Genomic DNA, 15,006 nt, shown 5'->3' on the forward strand with positions numbered 1-15,006 from the left:
TTGGGCACAGACCTGGATAGTATGACAGAACTCTGCAGGCTATCTCTGCCCCCTTTGGCAGTTCTATCTTGATGGAAAATGTTGTAGTTGGGGGTGGAAATTTCAGGATTTTTGGTGGCCTTCCTAAGCCAGGATTCAGACACGGCTAGGACATCAGGGTAGTGTGTTAAAGCAATGAATAAGACAAATGTAATTTTTTTGCCAGTGCTGTGATAAGATATTGTGTAAAACAATGAATGTGAAGAATGTATCTGCACTGTGTGTGAGTTAGCTAGCTAGCCAGACAATTTTAGAGAAATTATTCCATACATGTTTCTAATTAACTGCCAATATGCCAAATTCCATTCAATCAATGCAGAAAAGTTGTAAATGCAACATGTACTGATATTGTATCATATAAAAGCATTCACAGCTTTCCTAGGGTGCATTCTTAAATTCACTCTGCTGTCTACTCCGATTTCAGACCACTCTCGTCTGAGCGTGCCAGAGCGCAGAATAACCAATGAATTTATGAAGGTGCAACACCTGTTGAGTATGACAGGTGTCAGTAAAGTCTGCAAAAAAACGTAATTACATTTTCTAAAGCCCAGACCGCACTCTGCGTGCACTCTGGCAGTCCAGAGTGAATTTATGAACACACCCCAAGAAAACTAAATCGGAGACATTAATGGTCTGTTTGCACATATTTTAGAGGCTATTTGTACAGAAAATGTGTAGAAAGCCTGTATAAACTGTATTAATTATTATATTACTATATTTTAGTTTGGCTATAATTCTATTACACAAATTCTGATACATCACATGCCTTTTATTTCGCTGGACAAGTAAATGCAGGAAATGCATTACCTATGCCTCTACTGCCATTCATTCCAATTAGACTGGTTTTGGACTTCTCCCTGACTAAGATAGCTCCCATTTTCGCCCCATTCTGGAACTTTGAGGGATCGTGACATATCCTCTCTAGTAATTTAATATGATCTCTATGGCACAAACCCAGCTGACTCTCACTGAAAAACAGGGTCCAATCACAGAGTTTCCAAACCCAGAGGCGCAACATCGTAAGACTTCCGGGAATGCTCAAGAAAGAGACCAAACAGACCAGGCCGGGACTTGAGAAGTCGATGAGAGACATGAAACATCATTCATTAGTTGTTAATTTTCTCAAAATCTAAAGGCACAACCTTAATATCGAAGGAGTGCCTTTGTGTTGACGGCCTGCACATGCGCAGTTTGGCGCGAGACGGGCGTTAGACACCGTTTCCTGACTTGTTATTGGAAGCATACGTATTTACAACAATGAATTGAACGTGTAAACCCGATTAAGTGTTTCTGTTCATGAGTTTAGCTAGCCAACGTCACCATGACATCGTCTACTACAAGAGTGATCGGGTATTTCTATTGGAGAAGCAGTTTCTGCCAAACTTCATACTGCACTGTCTTTGGTCCAATGTTCCATCCATTCATCGTTTGTTTCTTTCCTGAATGTGCGTCTCAGTTGTAATATTTTGATCATTGGGCTGTCAGTGATTGGTCGTATATTGAAAATTGGGCGGTTCTCTAGTTCATCCAAGGCGTGGCATTAACAACGCGGGAACTGGCGGGTTCTGTTACTTTTGTTTCGAGTCGAACGTGTTGCAACCCGCTTAACTGATTCCTTTTATTTATCGTGTGATAATCCTGATGGGCTCCCGCTCCAAGTTGTTCCTGGCGAAACACGTTGGCGGCAACGTTACAAAGTTGCAGATTTATTCACAAAAGTTTAGTTAGTTCGCATTCTAACGTTAGCTTGAATTTGAGGCAGCTACTGCTGTTAGCTAACGTTTTTCTTTGTTTTAAAAAATACAGCGGTTTGTATTAGATGATAGCTCTCTAGCTAGCTAACCAAAACAGAACTTGTGTGACATGGAATCATTTCAGAAAGTGGAAAAGATTGGCGAAGGGACGTACGGAGTGGTGTACAAGGCAAAGAACAAAGTCACTGGAGAGACCGTTGCCCTCAAGAAAATCAGACTAGACACGTAAGTGGTGTCTGACTGACAGCTAGGTTAGCTGGCTATCGTTAGCCAGCTAATTGTCACCTTGGCAAGTAGCTGGCTCCTCCGTCGCTACCTAGTTACTTGACCTGAATTGATAACCAGTGAGTCTTGAAAGTAGCCCATGTTATGCTAGTTTATAGCTAACTACCTGGATAGCTTAGTTAGCTTTTAAAGCTTTGTACGACAAAACAAGTCACTGTCTTCACAGCTATTGCTATCATATGGCATTGGTCACATGGACTGTAACGTTATCATAAGTAGATCCAGCTATTTAGAACTAGAAATCACATCCAGACACATGTAGAAAAAAAGGTATTATTAACTGCACCATGTTATACACATTACACAATGGATGGACCCCATGCAATGTTCAAATTAATTTGGCTGACTTTGTGAGGAATGGGATGATAGTGTGATATTATGCCTTCTTAGGGAAACAGAGGGTGTACCAAGCACTGCCATCCGAGAGATATCACTCCTCAAAGAGCTCAGCCACCCAAATATTGTTGAGTATGTACCATTGAGCTACTTATGTTAAACACCAGCTTTCTCTGTTAAATTGTGCTTACATTGACATCTCTGTACTTTCACACCGACAGGCTCCGTGATGTCATCCACACAGAGAACAAACTGTACCTGGTTTTTGAGTTCCTACATCAGGACCTCAAGAAGTTCATGGACTCCTCCTCTGTCTCTGGTATCGCTTTGCCACTTGTCAAGGTATTCAGACTGCACTGCACATGCAATTGGTTTAGACTGACCAAAAAAACAATAGGTGATGCATTTAGCAGACACTTTTATCCAAAGCAACTTAGTCACGCCAGCATAGCTTTTTTTTCTGGGTGGCTCCAGGAATTGAATGCACAACCCTGACATTGCAAGTGCTATGCTTTAATTGAGCCATACAGGACAACAGTGCCCCCACTGTGATTTGAGACATGTTTCTATTCCACTTGGGTCTTTGTCAGGTGGGCATATCATCTAACTACTGTGCATTGTTATCAAGGTGAAAAACCCAAGTAAAAAGTACATGTATGGCAATTGTTTGATTGTTTACCAACTAACACAATGTTTCTGTATGTGTAATGTTGTGGTTTTGTTTTTTACCAGGTTGTAGCATAACTCTGTTCTGGATTTTGTATGGCAGTGCTACATACATTTTGTCACCTGAAAGGCTACCATATTGTTTTCATATCAGGTTGTGTGACTCTGTCTCCCTATGAATCTAATTATGGTGTGTTTGCAGAGTTACCTGTTCCAGCTGCTACAGGGCCTGGCCTTCTGTCACTCCCACAGGGTTCTCCATCGGGATCTGAAGCCCCAGAACCTGCTCATCAATGCCCAGGGGGAGATCAAGCTTGCTGACTTCGGCCTGGCTAGGGCCTTCGGTGTGCCTGTCCGCACCTACACTCATGAGGTGAGGCATACACAATATACATACACCACACTGTATTTTGCTGTGTGGTTTTTAGATGGTCAATGTCTAGCAATATTAGTGTTTCACTTGTGTTATAATCCTGTGAGCATCTCATCATTTTTGAGCCCATGATAGGGAAACTAACATGTATTAACATTTCTCAGGTGGTAACTCTATGGTACCGAGCTCCAGAAATTCTCTTGGGCTGCAAATACTACTCTACAGCTGTTGACATCTGGAGTTTGGGTTGCATCTTTGCTGAAATGGTACATTTATTGTCTGGCTATAATATTTTGCAGCTTCAACATTTTATAAAGCAAGGTGTCACTTCATCTCCAAACTTTCTAATTCATTCTTCAGATCACTAGGAGGGCCTTGTTTCCAGGTGACTCCGAGATCGATCAGCTGTTCCGAATCTTCCGTACCCTGGGTACTCCGGATGAGGCGGCCTGGCCAGGAGTCACCTCCATGCCCGACTACAAGCCCTCCTTCCCAAAGTGGGCCCGGCAGGAGCTGTCCAAAGTGGTGCCCCCTCTGGATGACGACGGGAGAGAGCTTCTTGGGGTGAGAACTCTAACCACATTAATGATGTTTTGGTATTGGGCTAGTACCAATAAGATTAATAAAATGTAATCACTTGACATTTTTGCTCAGAGCTTCACACTTTGCTGTCACTGGCCGATTACACATTTAATAGATTGTACCTTATTATGACATTTTCTTATTCTTCCAGCAAATGCTGGCCTATGACCCAAACAAGAGGATATCTGCAAAAAATGCCCTTGTCCATCGGTTCTTCCGTGACGTCACCATGCCAATGCCACACCTACGACTCTGAGACTTGCAGACTGACAGGGACAATACATAGCGCAGGGTCTTTCCATGAGAGACCTCTGAGTATAAGGACTGCCCCAGCTCTTATCCACACCTGAATAGTACAGTCCAGAAGATGGGAGAGATCACAGGGAAATATGGGTGCCATTCCAAAAATCATTCCAGCAGCTAAAACCAGCGTTTTATAAATTAGATGTCCTGTGAGGTTTTTCTTTTTTCTTTACAGCTATGAGTGCTTGTTATGGAGTGGAGAATGGATTGGAAAATTCCAGTTGTTTCAGCATTCGATTTGTATTGAAAGGGTTGTGTTTAGATTTTATCAAACTTGTTATGCCAATTTTATAAATGTTTAATGATTATACATAAAGATAAACTTGTTCCAAATCTTCTATTGTCTTTTCAATTCATGTAATTTTGTATATTTACAGGTACTATATGCGAGTTAACATTCACAATCCTGTACCAACTTTTGTCAAGCTCTTCATTTGAGTTAGGTTAACATTGTGTGACAATATGAAACATATGGTCTGTTATTTTTGAAGATATTTCATCAAGGCTTGACATAAGAAGTTCTATAGTATAGCCACAAACAAAAGGGGGAAAAGGAGGGTTAGTTACAAGTAAATTGTTTTTGAACAATCGCAACATGTAGTGTTGATCCCATGTCTTGATCTGAAATAAATACCAAAAATCCCAGAAATGTTCCATATGCACAAAAACTTATTTTTCAGAGTTTTGTGCACAAATGTGTTTATCCCTGTTAGTCAGAATTTCTCCTTCGCCAAAGCCCTTTTGTGGGGAAAAGCTAACTCTGATTGGCTGACTCCCCATGGCTGCAGCCCTGCCCAGCACAGGAGGTTTCTGCCTCCCCTCTCCCAATGGATGGCCCTGCAACGCACAGGAGGTTGGTGGCACCTTAATTGGGGAGAATGGGCTTGTGGTAATGACTTGAGTGCAGTCAGTGGAATGGTATCAATTACATCACGTGGTTTCCAGGTGTTTGATACCATTCCCTAATGAATTTATTTCAATTGACTGATTTCCTTGTATGAACTGTAACTCAGTAAAATCTTTGAAATTGTTCTATGTTGAGTTTATATTTTTGTATAAGTCACTTAGTTACTGAGGGAATTATATTTTGATGTGTTAAAATATATTAAAGTATCGGCAGATGGCAGCACCACTGAACTTTTTCAGCATTTATACCGTTTCACACGAGAGTAGAGAAGCCTCGTACAGCCAATCAACGGTCGTTTTGTTACGTCTTTCAGTAAAGCGCACTACCGCATTGGATATTTTGTTTCCGCTCTTACCCGATACAAACAAGATGGCCGACGTTGTTGAAATCCATAAATTGAAGGTGAGAAAACAATTTTAAAAAATGAATACAATTCAATGTATACGGAATTATTAATAATTTAGTTGTTTGTAAAATTGACAAGTGATTGAAAATATGCTTATTTTACGGTTTACAACGCTAGCTAATGTAGTTGTGCGGTAGTAATGCAGTGTGATATGCCTGCAAATGGAAGCTAGCTAAAAGTTATCGGCTGATGTGCTAACTAGTTAATGAGATATCTTTTGTCATAATGGACTTTTCGTAGAAGGTTTAGGAGAATTTACGCAACAGGCCATGAGAATTTGGTTAAGGTTAGGAAAATGGTTAGGGTTAGCTAGCTAAATGGCCTAAAAGCAACTTTTTTATAAAGTATAAAAACTGTATCCCATCTAGACATAAGCACATATTAACGTTAGTAGGCTTACGTTACTGTAAAACACAGAACGTCGTCAGTTTAACAGCTAGCTGTTGTACGAATTAATTTAGCTAGCTGAATACATTCCACCTTGCAAATGAATACGTTCGCTAGCTAACGTTAGTGTGCAAGTTTGCTCTATAGCCAGCTAGCATACTTTTATTGAGCTCGTTATTATTGGTTGGATAGCTAGCAGTTATTTACATTATTGTCAAAACTGCCCCTGTAACCCCGTATACGGCAAGTTATTGTACATTTCACTATCTGTACTTTAGGCCTAGCTTGGTCTGTTGTCAAATTGCTGCATTGAGTTGTGCCAAAACTCTTTACTAATGTGGTAGCCATGTTTATTATAGCACTGATTTCGTTCGTTGGTTGTAGTTTACATTTAAAAAAAAAAGGAATACATTTAATCAATGTTAATTTGCTACTGTATTATAGGCATACCCTCTCCATTAACAAAGTGTTATACATTTGTTGACCCTAACTTCACCTTCAGTTGGCTGAGCTCAAGCAGGAGTGTGCAGTGAGGGGATTGGAGGTGAAAGGAAACAAAGGTGACCTTATTGGACGGTTGCAGGCATACCTTGAGGAGCATGGTATGGTGGACTTGACTTTCTTGCATTAACACTCACCTGTTTCTTAATGGCGCAGATTGTACAATTTAAATGTGTATGTTTTTTTTGTTGCCTTGTGCGAATGCGTAATACTCCCCAGGCCTGTGAATGTTGGCATGGAGGGTTCACTGCATTGTCATGTTTAGGTGTCGGTCTGTTGTTTTTGCATAATAACAAACACGTTCCCTCAGATCTACTTATTCTCTTGTTTTGTTTCTGAACTCACCTTAATTTAAAAAACTACTGCGATATAAGCCTTACTCTCTTTTGGATGGTATCATGAATTGTCTTGATTTTTACAATAACTGAATCTTAGTTTGATAGATGTACAGTGAATTGGAGAAATATTCAGACCCCTTGACTTTCCACATGTTGTTAAATTGCAGCCTTATTTTAAAACGGATGAAAGTTTTTTTTCTCAATCTACACACAATACCCAAGGCAAAAACAGGTTTAGAATTTATCAAATGTATTACAAATAAAAAAAACTGACATTTATGTAAGTATTCAAACCTTTAGTCAGTACTTTGTTGAAGCACCTTCGTCAGCGTTTACAGCCTTGGGTCTTCTTGCGTATGACGCTACAAGCTTGGCACACCAGTATTTGGGGAGCTTCTCCCATTCTTCTCTGCAGATCCTCTCAAGCTCTGTCAGGTTGGATGGGGAATGTTGCAGCACAGATTAAGAGGTATCTCCAGAGATGTTCCATCAGGTTCAAGCTCTGGCTCAGCCACTCAAGGACATTCAGAGACTTGTTCCCAAGCCACTCCTGTGTTGTCTTGGCTGTGTGCTTAGTTGTTGTCCTGTTGGAAGGTGAACCTTTGCCCCAGTCTGAGGTCCTGAGCAGGTTATCAAGGATCTCTCTGTCCTTTCCCCTCAATCCTCACTAGTCTCCCAGTCCCTGCCACTGAAAAACATCACCACAGCATGATGCTGCCACCACCATGCTTCACCGTAGGGATGGTGCCAGGTTTCCTACAGACGTGACGCTTTGAGGCCAAAGAGGTCACTCTTGGTTTCATCAGACCAGAGAATCTTGTTTCTCATGGCCCGGGAGTCCTTTAGGTGCCTTTTGGCAAACCCCAAGTGGGCTGTCATGTGCCTTTTACTGAGGAGTGGCTTCTGCCTGGCCACTCTACCATAAATGCCTGATTGGTGGAGTGCTGCAGAGATGGTTGTCCTTGTGGAAGATTCTCCCATCTCCACAGAGGAACTCTGTCAGAGTGATCAGCGGGTTCTGAGTCACCTCCCTGACTAAGGCCCTTCTCCCCTGATTGCTCAATTTGGCCGGGCGGCCAGCTCAAGGAAGAGTCTTGGTGGTTCCAAACTTCTTCCATTTAAGAATGATGGAGGCCACTGTGTTCTTGGGGACCATCAATGCTGCAGACATGTTTTGGTACCCTTCCCCAGATCTGTGCCTCGACAGAATCTTGTCTCAGAGCTCCACGGACAATTCCTTTTACCTCATGGCTTGGTTTTTGCTCTGACGTACACTTTCTACTCTGGGACCTTATCTAGAAAGTTGTGTGCCGTTCCAAATCACGTCCAATCAATAGAATTTACCACAGGTGGACTCCAATCACGTTGTAGAAACATCTCAAGGATGATCAATGGAAGCAGGATGCACCCGAGCTCAATTTTGTGTTTCATAGCAAGGGTCTGAATACTAATGTAAATAAGTTAATTTATTTTTTATTTTTATACGTTTAAAAAAAAAAGTTTTTGTTTTGTCATTATGGGGTATTGTGTCTAAATTGATGAATGTTTTGTTTAATACATTTTAGAATAAGGCTGTGACAATGTGGAAAAATTTGTCGTTTAAATACTTTCTGAATGCACTGTATGTAGCATTATTCACTCTGACAGGTGAAGTATGCATTCTCTAATGTACTATGCTCAGATAAACATTATTGTTTTTACAGCCAGCTTGTTGGCTTGACAATGTGAGGAAAATATATATTTAGCATGTTATGTTCCAGAAGATGAGGTGAATGAAGAGGAGGTCTTGGGAGAGTTAGAGGTAGGAATACCTTACTATTACAATATTTCTGAATATCTTTAAATTTGTGGAGGATTTGTTGAGATTACGTGTGTATTTACAGGACGATCCTAAAGAGGAGGAAATCAATGAAAGACCTGCAGAAGAGGCAGCAGGAGAGGCAGCTGTACCTGAAAAGTCAGTACGCTATTTCACTCACACCCACCTACCTATTGAATATTTTATGTCCTAATGGTTATTATGTGATTGAAGTAGGCCTAATCATTGTTAATATGATTCTCATGGTAAATTCAGCAGTTTTTCAACATTACATCGTATTTTCTTAATTCAGTGTTAAGATGAAGCTTGATGTCAGCATGTTATTTTTGTTATCTATGATTGCAATTCCTGATCAATTTCTGTTGCCATATGTACAAGACGTCTTTGGGGGATTATTTCAATAGACAGGTTTCCAGTAATCCACGCTTGTCCGACGAAAGCAATGTTGCAAAAATCATTGGAAACGGCAGATATAGAAGACATTTTCCAAAGATCATACATTTTTATCAGTTCTACAGGGTTGATTTTTCTTTTGTTCAACTTTATTGCGACAAATGAAGATGGTAACTTTTTCCAATAAATAATCATTGCCGACTAATTTTGAAGGCACGTGATGTCATGTACCTAAAGCTCCACTCCACATTTAATTCTAAATACCTACAGCTTGCAAAATAAAATAAATCCACTATAAAAATGTTTCTTTGCAAGACCAGGTTTGTCCAGACTTTCACGAATGCCTGAATTTCTTTAACTTTCTTTTTTGGTTGGCCGACAAGTTTCACCATACAATTATTTCCGATATAGCCAACAGGAGATCAATTCTCAACATGGCACGCAACGTGGCGATATGTTGGCACCGATGATGTACACTAAATATACAAAAGTATGTGGACACCCCTTCAAATGAGTGGATTTAGCTATTTCAGCCACACCTGTTGCTGACCGGAGTATAAAATCGAGCACACAGCCATGCAATAGCCATAGGCCATTCAACTGCCAATGTTTGTCTATCTTAAGAGCTCAGTGACTTTCAACGTGGCACCGAACGCTACCTGCCCCAATGCATAGTGCCAACTGTGAACTTAGGTGGAGGAGGAACAATGGTCTGGGGTTGTTTCATGGTACGTCTAGGCCCCTTAGTTCCAGTGAAGGGAAACCTTAAAGCTACAGCATACAATGACATTCTAGATGATTCTGTGCTTCCAACTTTCTTTCCAAAATGTTCCAGCATCTAGTGGAAAGCCTTCCCAGAAGAGTGGAGGCTGTTATAGCAGCAAAGGGGAGACCAACTCCATATTAATGCCCATGATTTTGGAATGAGATGTTTGACGAGCAGGTGTCCACATACTTTTAGTCATGTAGCGTAAATAAACCATTGGTTGGCACATGAGAATGATTAGAATATGGCAGTTATTACATTCTATCCACCCTGGCTTTCACAGGCTACCTGAGACAAGAAACAGATAGGTGGGAGGGCGTACAGGCTGTCACCAATGTATTTATGCGCAATTACCCTAAATTAGTAATGGAAACAGTTCTGCCGCTACATTTTTTTTCAAACTTTTTTTTTTTTGGGGGGTGATATCATAATGTCCAGCTGTTTTTTTTTTCTTCAGACAAGTTAGTTAAATGGTAACGCACCCTAGCAGGCAATTGTCACATTTATTTTCTAAGCTAACTTTTGAATACTCGACAATCACTGGACAATAATGGAAACATACTGCAGCTACTGGCTGTGCAGTTGTTTATTTTTGACCAGTAGAGGGCAGGCTAGGGTTAGTTTTTCACTGGATACTGTATTCACCGCCCTAATGGTTTAATTCAATTCATTTTTTTCTTGCTTTAGGGATGCTGAGAAGAAAGTTGTGAAAATCACTGCCCCAGCAGCTGCAGAGGAGGTATGTAGTAGCATGATGCACAGAATAACTGGTGTATCAATAGATTTAAAATCATTGTTTCCCACCATGGTATTCTCATCAGCTATAGTAATCCTCACTCTGTATTGGAAACCTTGACAGGATGAATGTGTACCTGCCCTATTGGCACTACATTGATTAAGTGTACTTGTATGAATCTTCAACTTGTATTTGTGTCCATCACAGAAGCTGCAAAAGAGGGCGGAGCGTTTCAACCTGCCTGCCACTGCTGATAGTAAGAAAGAGGCCCGCGCTGCCAGGTGAGCCCCTGGACTGAATTCCACATTATAATGGATCTCTTGACCTCCTCAAATCGATGTTAACTACTATATTTCAATCAAGTTTTGATCATTACTCAGTGAACAATGTCAGGTAGTTACGTTAAAAGAATAACAAAGATATTATATGTGGCAATAATCTGCCCCATGGGAAGTCATATTGGTCTGACTGTTGAAAGCATAGTAAAATGGATGTTGAAAAGATGTAGGTTGTGTGAGTGAATATTAACTGAATGGACCTGATGTTTGTCAGGTTCGGTTTACCAGCTCCAACGCCGGCTTCCACCCCAGGTGAGTTGGATTTTTAGCCTTTCATAGGTCCTTCAGCATGACCAGTCCAAAGTGTGTAATTCATAAGATTTTTTTTTCTTTGTCTATTAGGTGCACCAGTTGCGAATAGCAAACCAACTGTGAGTATCAAGGGGGGGTTATATACATTTTTTTAATTTTCCGACTGCAACGGTGACGGCACATAAAATGACACCTCACATAATCCTCACATTTACAGTAGGCTGCTATAACATTGTCATGGAATTAGAATACTAGAATGGACATGAACCTTCTTGTGATTGGTCAGACATTTTGGTCAGGGAGTTGGTCAGCTATGGTTTGCCAGTGCTGTGATAAGATATTGTGTAAAATAACTTAACAATTTTTCTGCACTGTATGTTTGTTAGCTATGGAACTCTGTTTGGTCTTTGTGTCAAAAAAAGATACACATCAAATAACACTGATGCGTCAAAAAAGCTTGTTGACCAATCAGGACCTGAATATGACTGCACGTCACTTAATAATTGCACATACATACAATTTTTATGTAGTTATTACACATTGATTACACTGTCACTTGTATTTCATACATCACAGTGATTCACCAATATGTATGCTATGATGCTGGTAAAGTTGTCTTGCACCTGCTGCATGAGGCAGATACACATTTCTCCAAGCTCTGGGACAGTGCTGGTTAGAAAAAAAGCTAGCAAGCTGTTGGATGCAAACAATGTTCTCCCCCAAAAACATATCAAAACTATAATCTGTTTCAGTAGCTCTAGCTAACTAGCTATGTGTCATCTAAAATACTCCTTATTTATAAGCCAGTTTTTGAATTGGTTGATGGTCTGACCTACTAGCCATGCTTACTTATAACATTAGCTTGGGGCAACAGGGCTAGGTAGCTGGCTAGCTTGTTTAGTTCGTTGTCTATCTAGCTAACTAGTTATTTTCTTGAACTACAGTTTGATTTCAATAGGAAAACAACAAGTGGCTGCCTAGCTAATGCTTAGTCACATGGATTCCTAAATCATTGCTAGAATATTGAAAATGATAGCAGTTTCTGGTCATTGTTTTCAGGCTAGTTGCATTGGTGCTAGCAAGGTACCAAGTTAAAGCTGGCTAGCTACCCCAAAAGTTGCTAAAAACATATGTATCAAAGATATTTGTGAATGTCTTTGTCATACTGCAAACCAAAGTCAATGTAGGGAGACAGGCTACCTCCCAGTTTCCAAACTGTCATCAATTTGACAAAATAAATGATTTATTATTCTGGTTTTTGATTAGCTAGGTTGAATCAGGTGCACCTGCTTAGGATATGGCTGGCAGGCAGAAGCAGCAGGATCACCATCCCTTCTCCGGTGCTGAATGCGATGGTCGCATGTCGGGAATAATGTTAGACAACCTAGCAATTTTTTTATCCTGCTCGTTTGATCCTGATCTTATTTCAGATGTTCATTTTTTTTCCCCATTCGGTCAAACAAATAATGTCTTATTACCAAAGCGGTATTATAAACACATCTGTGTGTGTGCTTATTTGCAGACCATTTTTATTTTGTATTTTTACAGCTTTGATAGTACTACTGACAATAGTGGTGGCGCTTGCACATGCAAGGCATAACACCTGTATAAACTCTATTACAGTATGTGATCATATTTTAGATTAACAATTATATTACAGAATTTCTGATATTGCATACCTTTTAATTTCCTACATATTAAAAATCTGGATTATGCCTCTAATGCCATTGATTCCAATTAAACTGGTTTGGATTTCTCCCTGACCAATGTGGCTGCCATTTTCAGCCCATTCTGGAACTTTTAGGGGTTATGACATAGCCCCTCTAGTAATTTAATAGGATCTCTATGAACAGGAGTTAATCTGCTGTGTTTATTAGAGGAGAACAAGACCGTATGAAAATGATCAGAACTGTTTTTTTTGTCGTTATGAATAGAAGTGTGTGTATATGCATACCTGTTTAGTCTTGGTGGAGCTTGTAACCAACCCCTCTCCTCCCTCTGTGTTGTTAGGTCAGCGTTGAGGTCCTGAAGAAGCGGGCAGAGCGCTTTGGCATGAATGTCTCCCCTGTTGCCAAAACGGTGAGCTGACTCATGACTACATGAAACTTGCATAGTAATTCAAATTACACAAGTATACAGGTAGGGTGGCCAACTGGCCCCAATTACACAAGTATACGGGTAGGGTGGCCAACTGGCCCCAATTACACAAGTATACGGGTAGGGTGGCCAACTGGCCCCAATTACACAACTGGCCCCAATTACACAAGTATAAGTGGCCAACGGGCCCCAAATACACAAGTATACGGGTAGGGTGGCCAACTGGCCCCAATTACACAAGTATACGGGTAGGGTGGCCAACTGGCCCCAATTACACAAGTATACGGGTAGGGTGGCCAACTGGCCCCAATTACACAAGTATACGGGTAGGGTGGCCAATTGGCCCCAATTACACAAGTATACGGGTAGGGTGGCCAACGGGCCCCAAATACACAAGTATACGGGTAGGGTGGCCAACGGGCCCCAAATACAGTATACGGGTAGGGTGGCCAACGGGCCCCAAATACACAAGTATACGGGTAGGGTGGCCAACTGGCCCCAATTACACAAGTATACGGGTAGGGTGGCCAATTGGCCCCAATTACACAAGTATACGGGTAGGGTGGCCAACGGGCCCCAAATACACAAGTATACGGGTAGGGTGGCCAACGGGCCCCAAATACACAAGTATACGGGTGGGGTGGCCAACGGACCCCAATTACACAAGTATACGGGTGGGGTGGCCAACGGGCCCCAATTACACAAGTATACGGGTAGGGGTGGCCAACTGGCCCCAATTACACAAGTATACGGGTAGGGGTGGCCAACTGGCCCCAAATACACAAGTATACGGGTAGGGGTGGCCAACTGGCCCCAAATACACAAGTATACGGGTAGGGTGGCCAATGGGCCCCAATTACACAAGTATACGGGTAGGGTGGCCAATGGGCCCCAATTACACAAGTATACGGGTAGGGTGGCCAATTGGCCCCAATTACACAGTTTAGGGGTAGGGGGGCCAACTGACCCCAATTGTGTGGGACAGTACTGTGTTTTGGCCCTTTGTCCCACATCCAGCAACCACACAATATGTCCCATATTTAATATATATTTTTACATTTTATGTAATTAATTGACAAATTTTAATTTGTCCACTATTTCAGACTCTCCATTAATTTAATGATAATTGACATTGAGTCACTCCTGCTGGTTTCTTTTACAGTCAGGAAGGCAGGTTGCACTTTTGACAAGATACATTTTATATCATATGGATGAGGTACTGGTCATGTTAAACACTTCTATCTTTGTGAGATCTGATATTCTGTGCAACACAACTTTAAAAAGACGATACGTAGGGCAATGTCATGTCTACCAATCACATTTAGTCAAATCCTGTCAGGCTCAGTTCCAGCTAAACTTGGGAGAGAGGACAGTTAACAATTTACAAAAAGCATGCTTTTAACCAAGAGCTACAAAAGTAACTAAATAGCTGTATTAGATTGAAAGATAAAGTAATTTCATCAAACTTGTGAGGTTCTCCATGGCTCATTAGGTGCTCATAATTTCTGTACAACGTCCTGTGAATGCCCTGCAAAATCGTTATTTTATCCCGAATTTGGGTATTTAAAAATGAGTCACCCTACAAACAAGCACAGAATCAAACAATAACGTGGTATACTTTCCTATTCTATAGAACATGAAACCTTATTTGAATCTAGTAAGGTTAATATAATTACGTTTAACCCCAGAAACCCATAGATATCTGAACCTAATTTATCACAAGTGTCT

General features: G+C 40.9%; 2 protein-coding genes across 4 annotated transcripts in view; both read left to right on the forward strand.

Moving 5' to 3' along the window:
• Positions 1-1,265: 1,265 nt before the first annotated feature.
• cdk2 (cyclin-dependent kinase 2) lies at positions 1,266-4,676 on the forward strand. Its single transcript, XM_024427494.2, has 7 exons — positions 1,266-2,018; positions 2,469-2,546; positions 2,636-2,756; positions 3,283-3,453; positions 3,618-3,719; positions 3,814-4,017; positions 4,187-4,676. The coding sequence occupies exons 1-7, from the start codon at positions 1,903-1,905 to the stop codon at positions 4,289-4,291; spliced, it is 897 nt and encodes a 298-aa protein (XP_024283262.1). The 5' UTR covers positions 1,266-1,902; the 3' UTR covers positions 4,292-4,676.
• Positions 4,677-5,540: 864 nt separating this feature from the next.
• Positions 5,541-15,006, forward strand: part of LOC112255504 (SAP domain containing ribonucleoprotein) — a 67,667-nt gene continuing 58,201 nt past the window's right edge. For 2 of the 3 annotated variants that reach the window (XM_042324565.1, XM_042324567.1), the window contains exons 1-9: positions 5,541-5,647; positions 6,541-6,640; positions 8,638-8,678; positions 8,761-8,834; positions 10,543-10,594; positions 10,799-10,872; positions 11,144-11,181; positions 11,272-11,300; positions 13,192-13,260. In XM_042324565.1, the coding sequence (XP_042180499.1) occupies positions 5,615-5,647; positions 6,541-6,640; positions 8,638-8,678; positions 8,761-8,834; positions 10,543-10,594; positions 10,799-10,872; positions 11,144-11,181; positions 11,272-11,300; positions 13,192-13,260 (510 nt within the window). In that variant the 5' untranslated portion in view covers positions 5,541-5,614. The remainder of the gene's footprint in view (positions 5,648-6,540; positions 6,641-8,637; positions 8,679-8,760; positions 8,835-10,542; positions 10,595-10,798; positions 10,873-11,143; positions 11,182-11,271; positions 11,301-13,191; positions 13,261-15,006) is intronic. The other variant, XM_042324566.1, reaches the window with a different exon arrangement.

The sequence above is a fragment of the Oncorhynchus tshawytscha genome, linkage group LG07 (genome assembly GCF_018296145.1).
Source record: "Oncorhynchus tshawytscha isolate Ot180627B linkage group LG07, Otsh_v2.0, whole genome shotgun sequence".
NCBI lineage: Eukaryota > Metazoa > Chordata > Actinopteri > Salmoniformes > Salmonidae > Oncorhynchus > Oncorhynchus tshawytscha.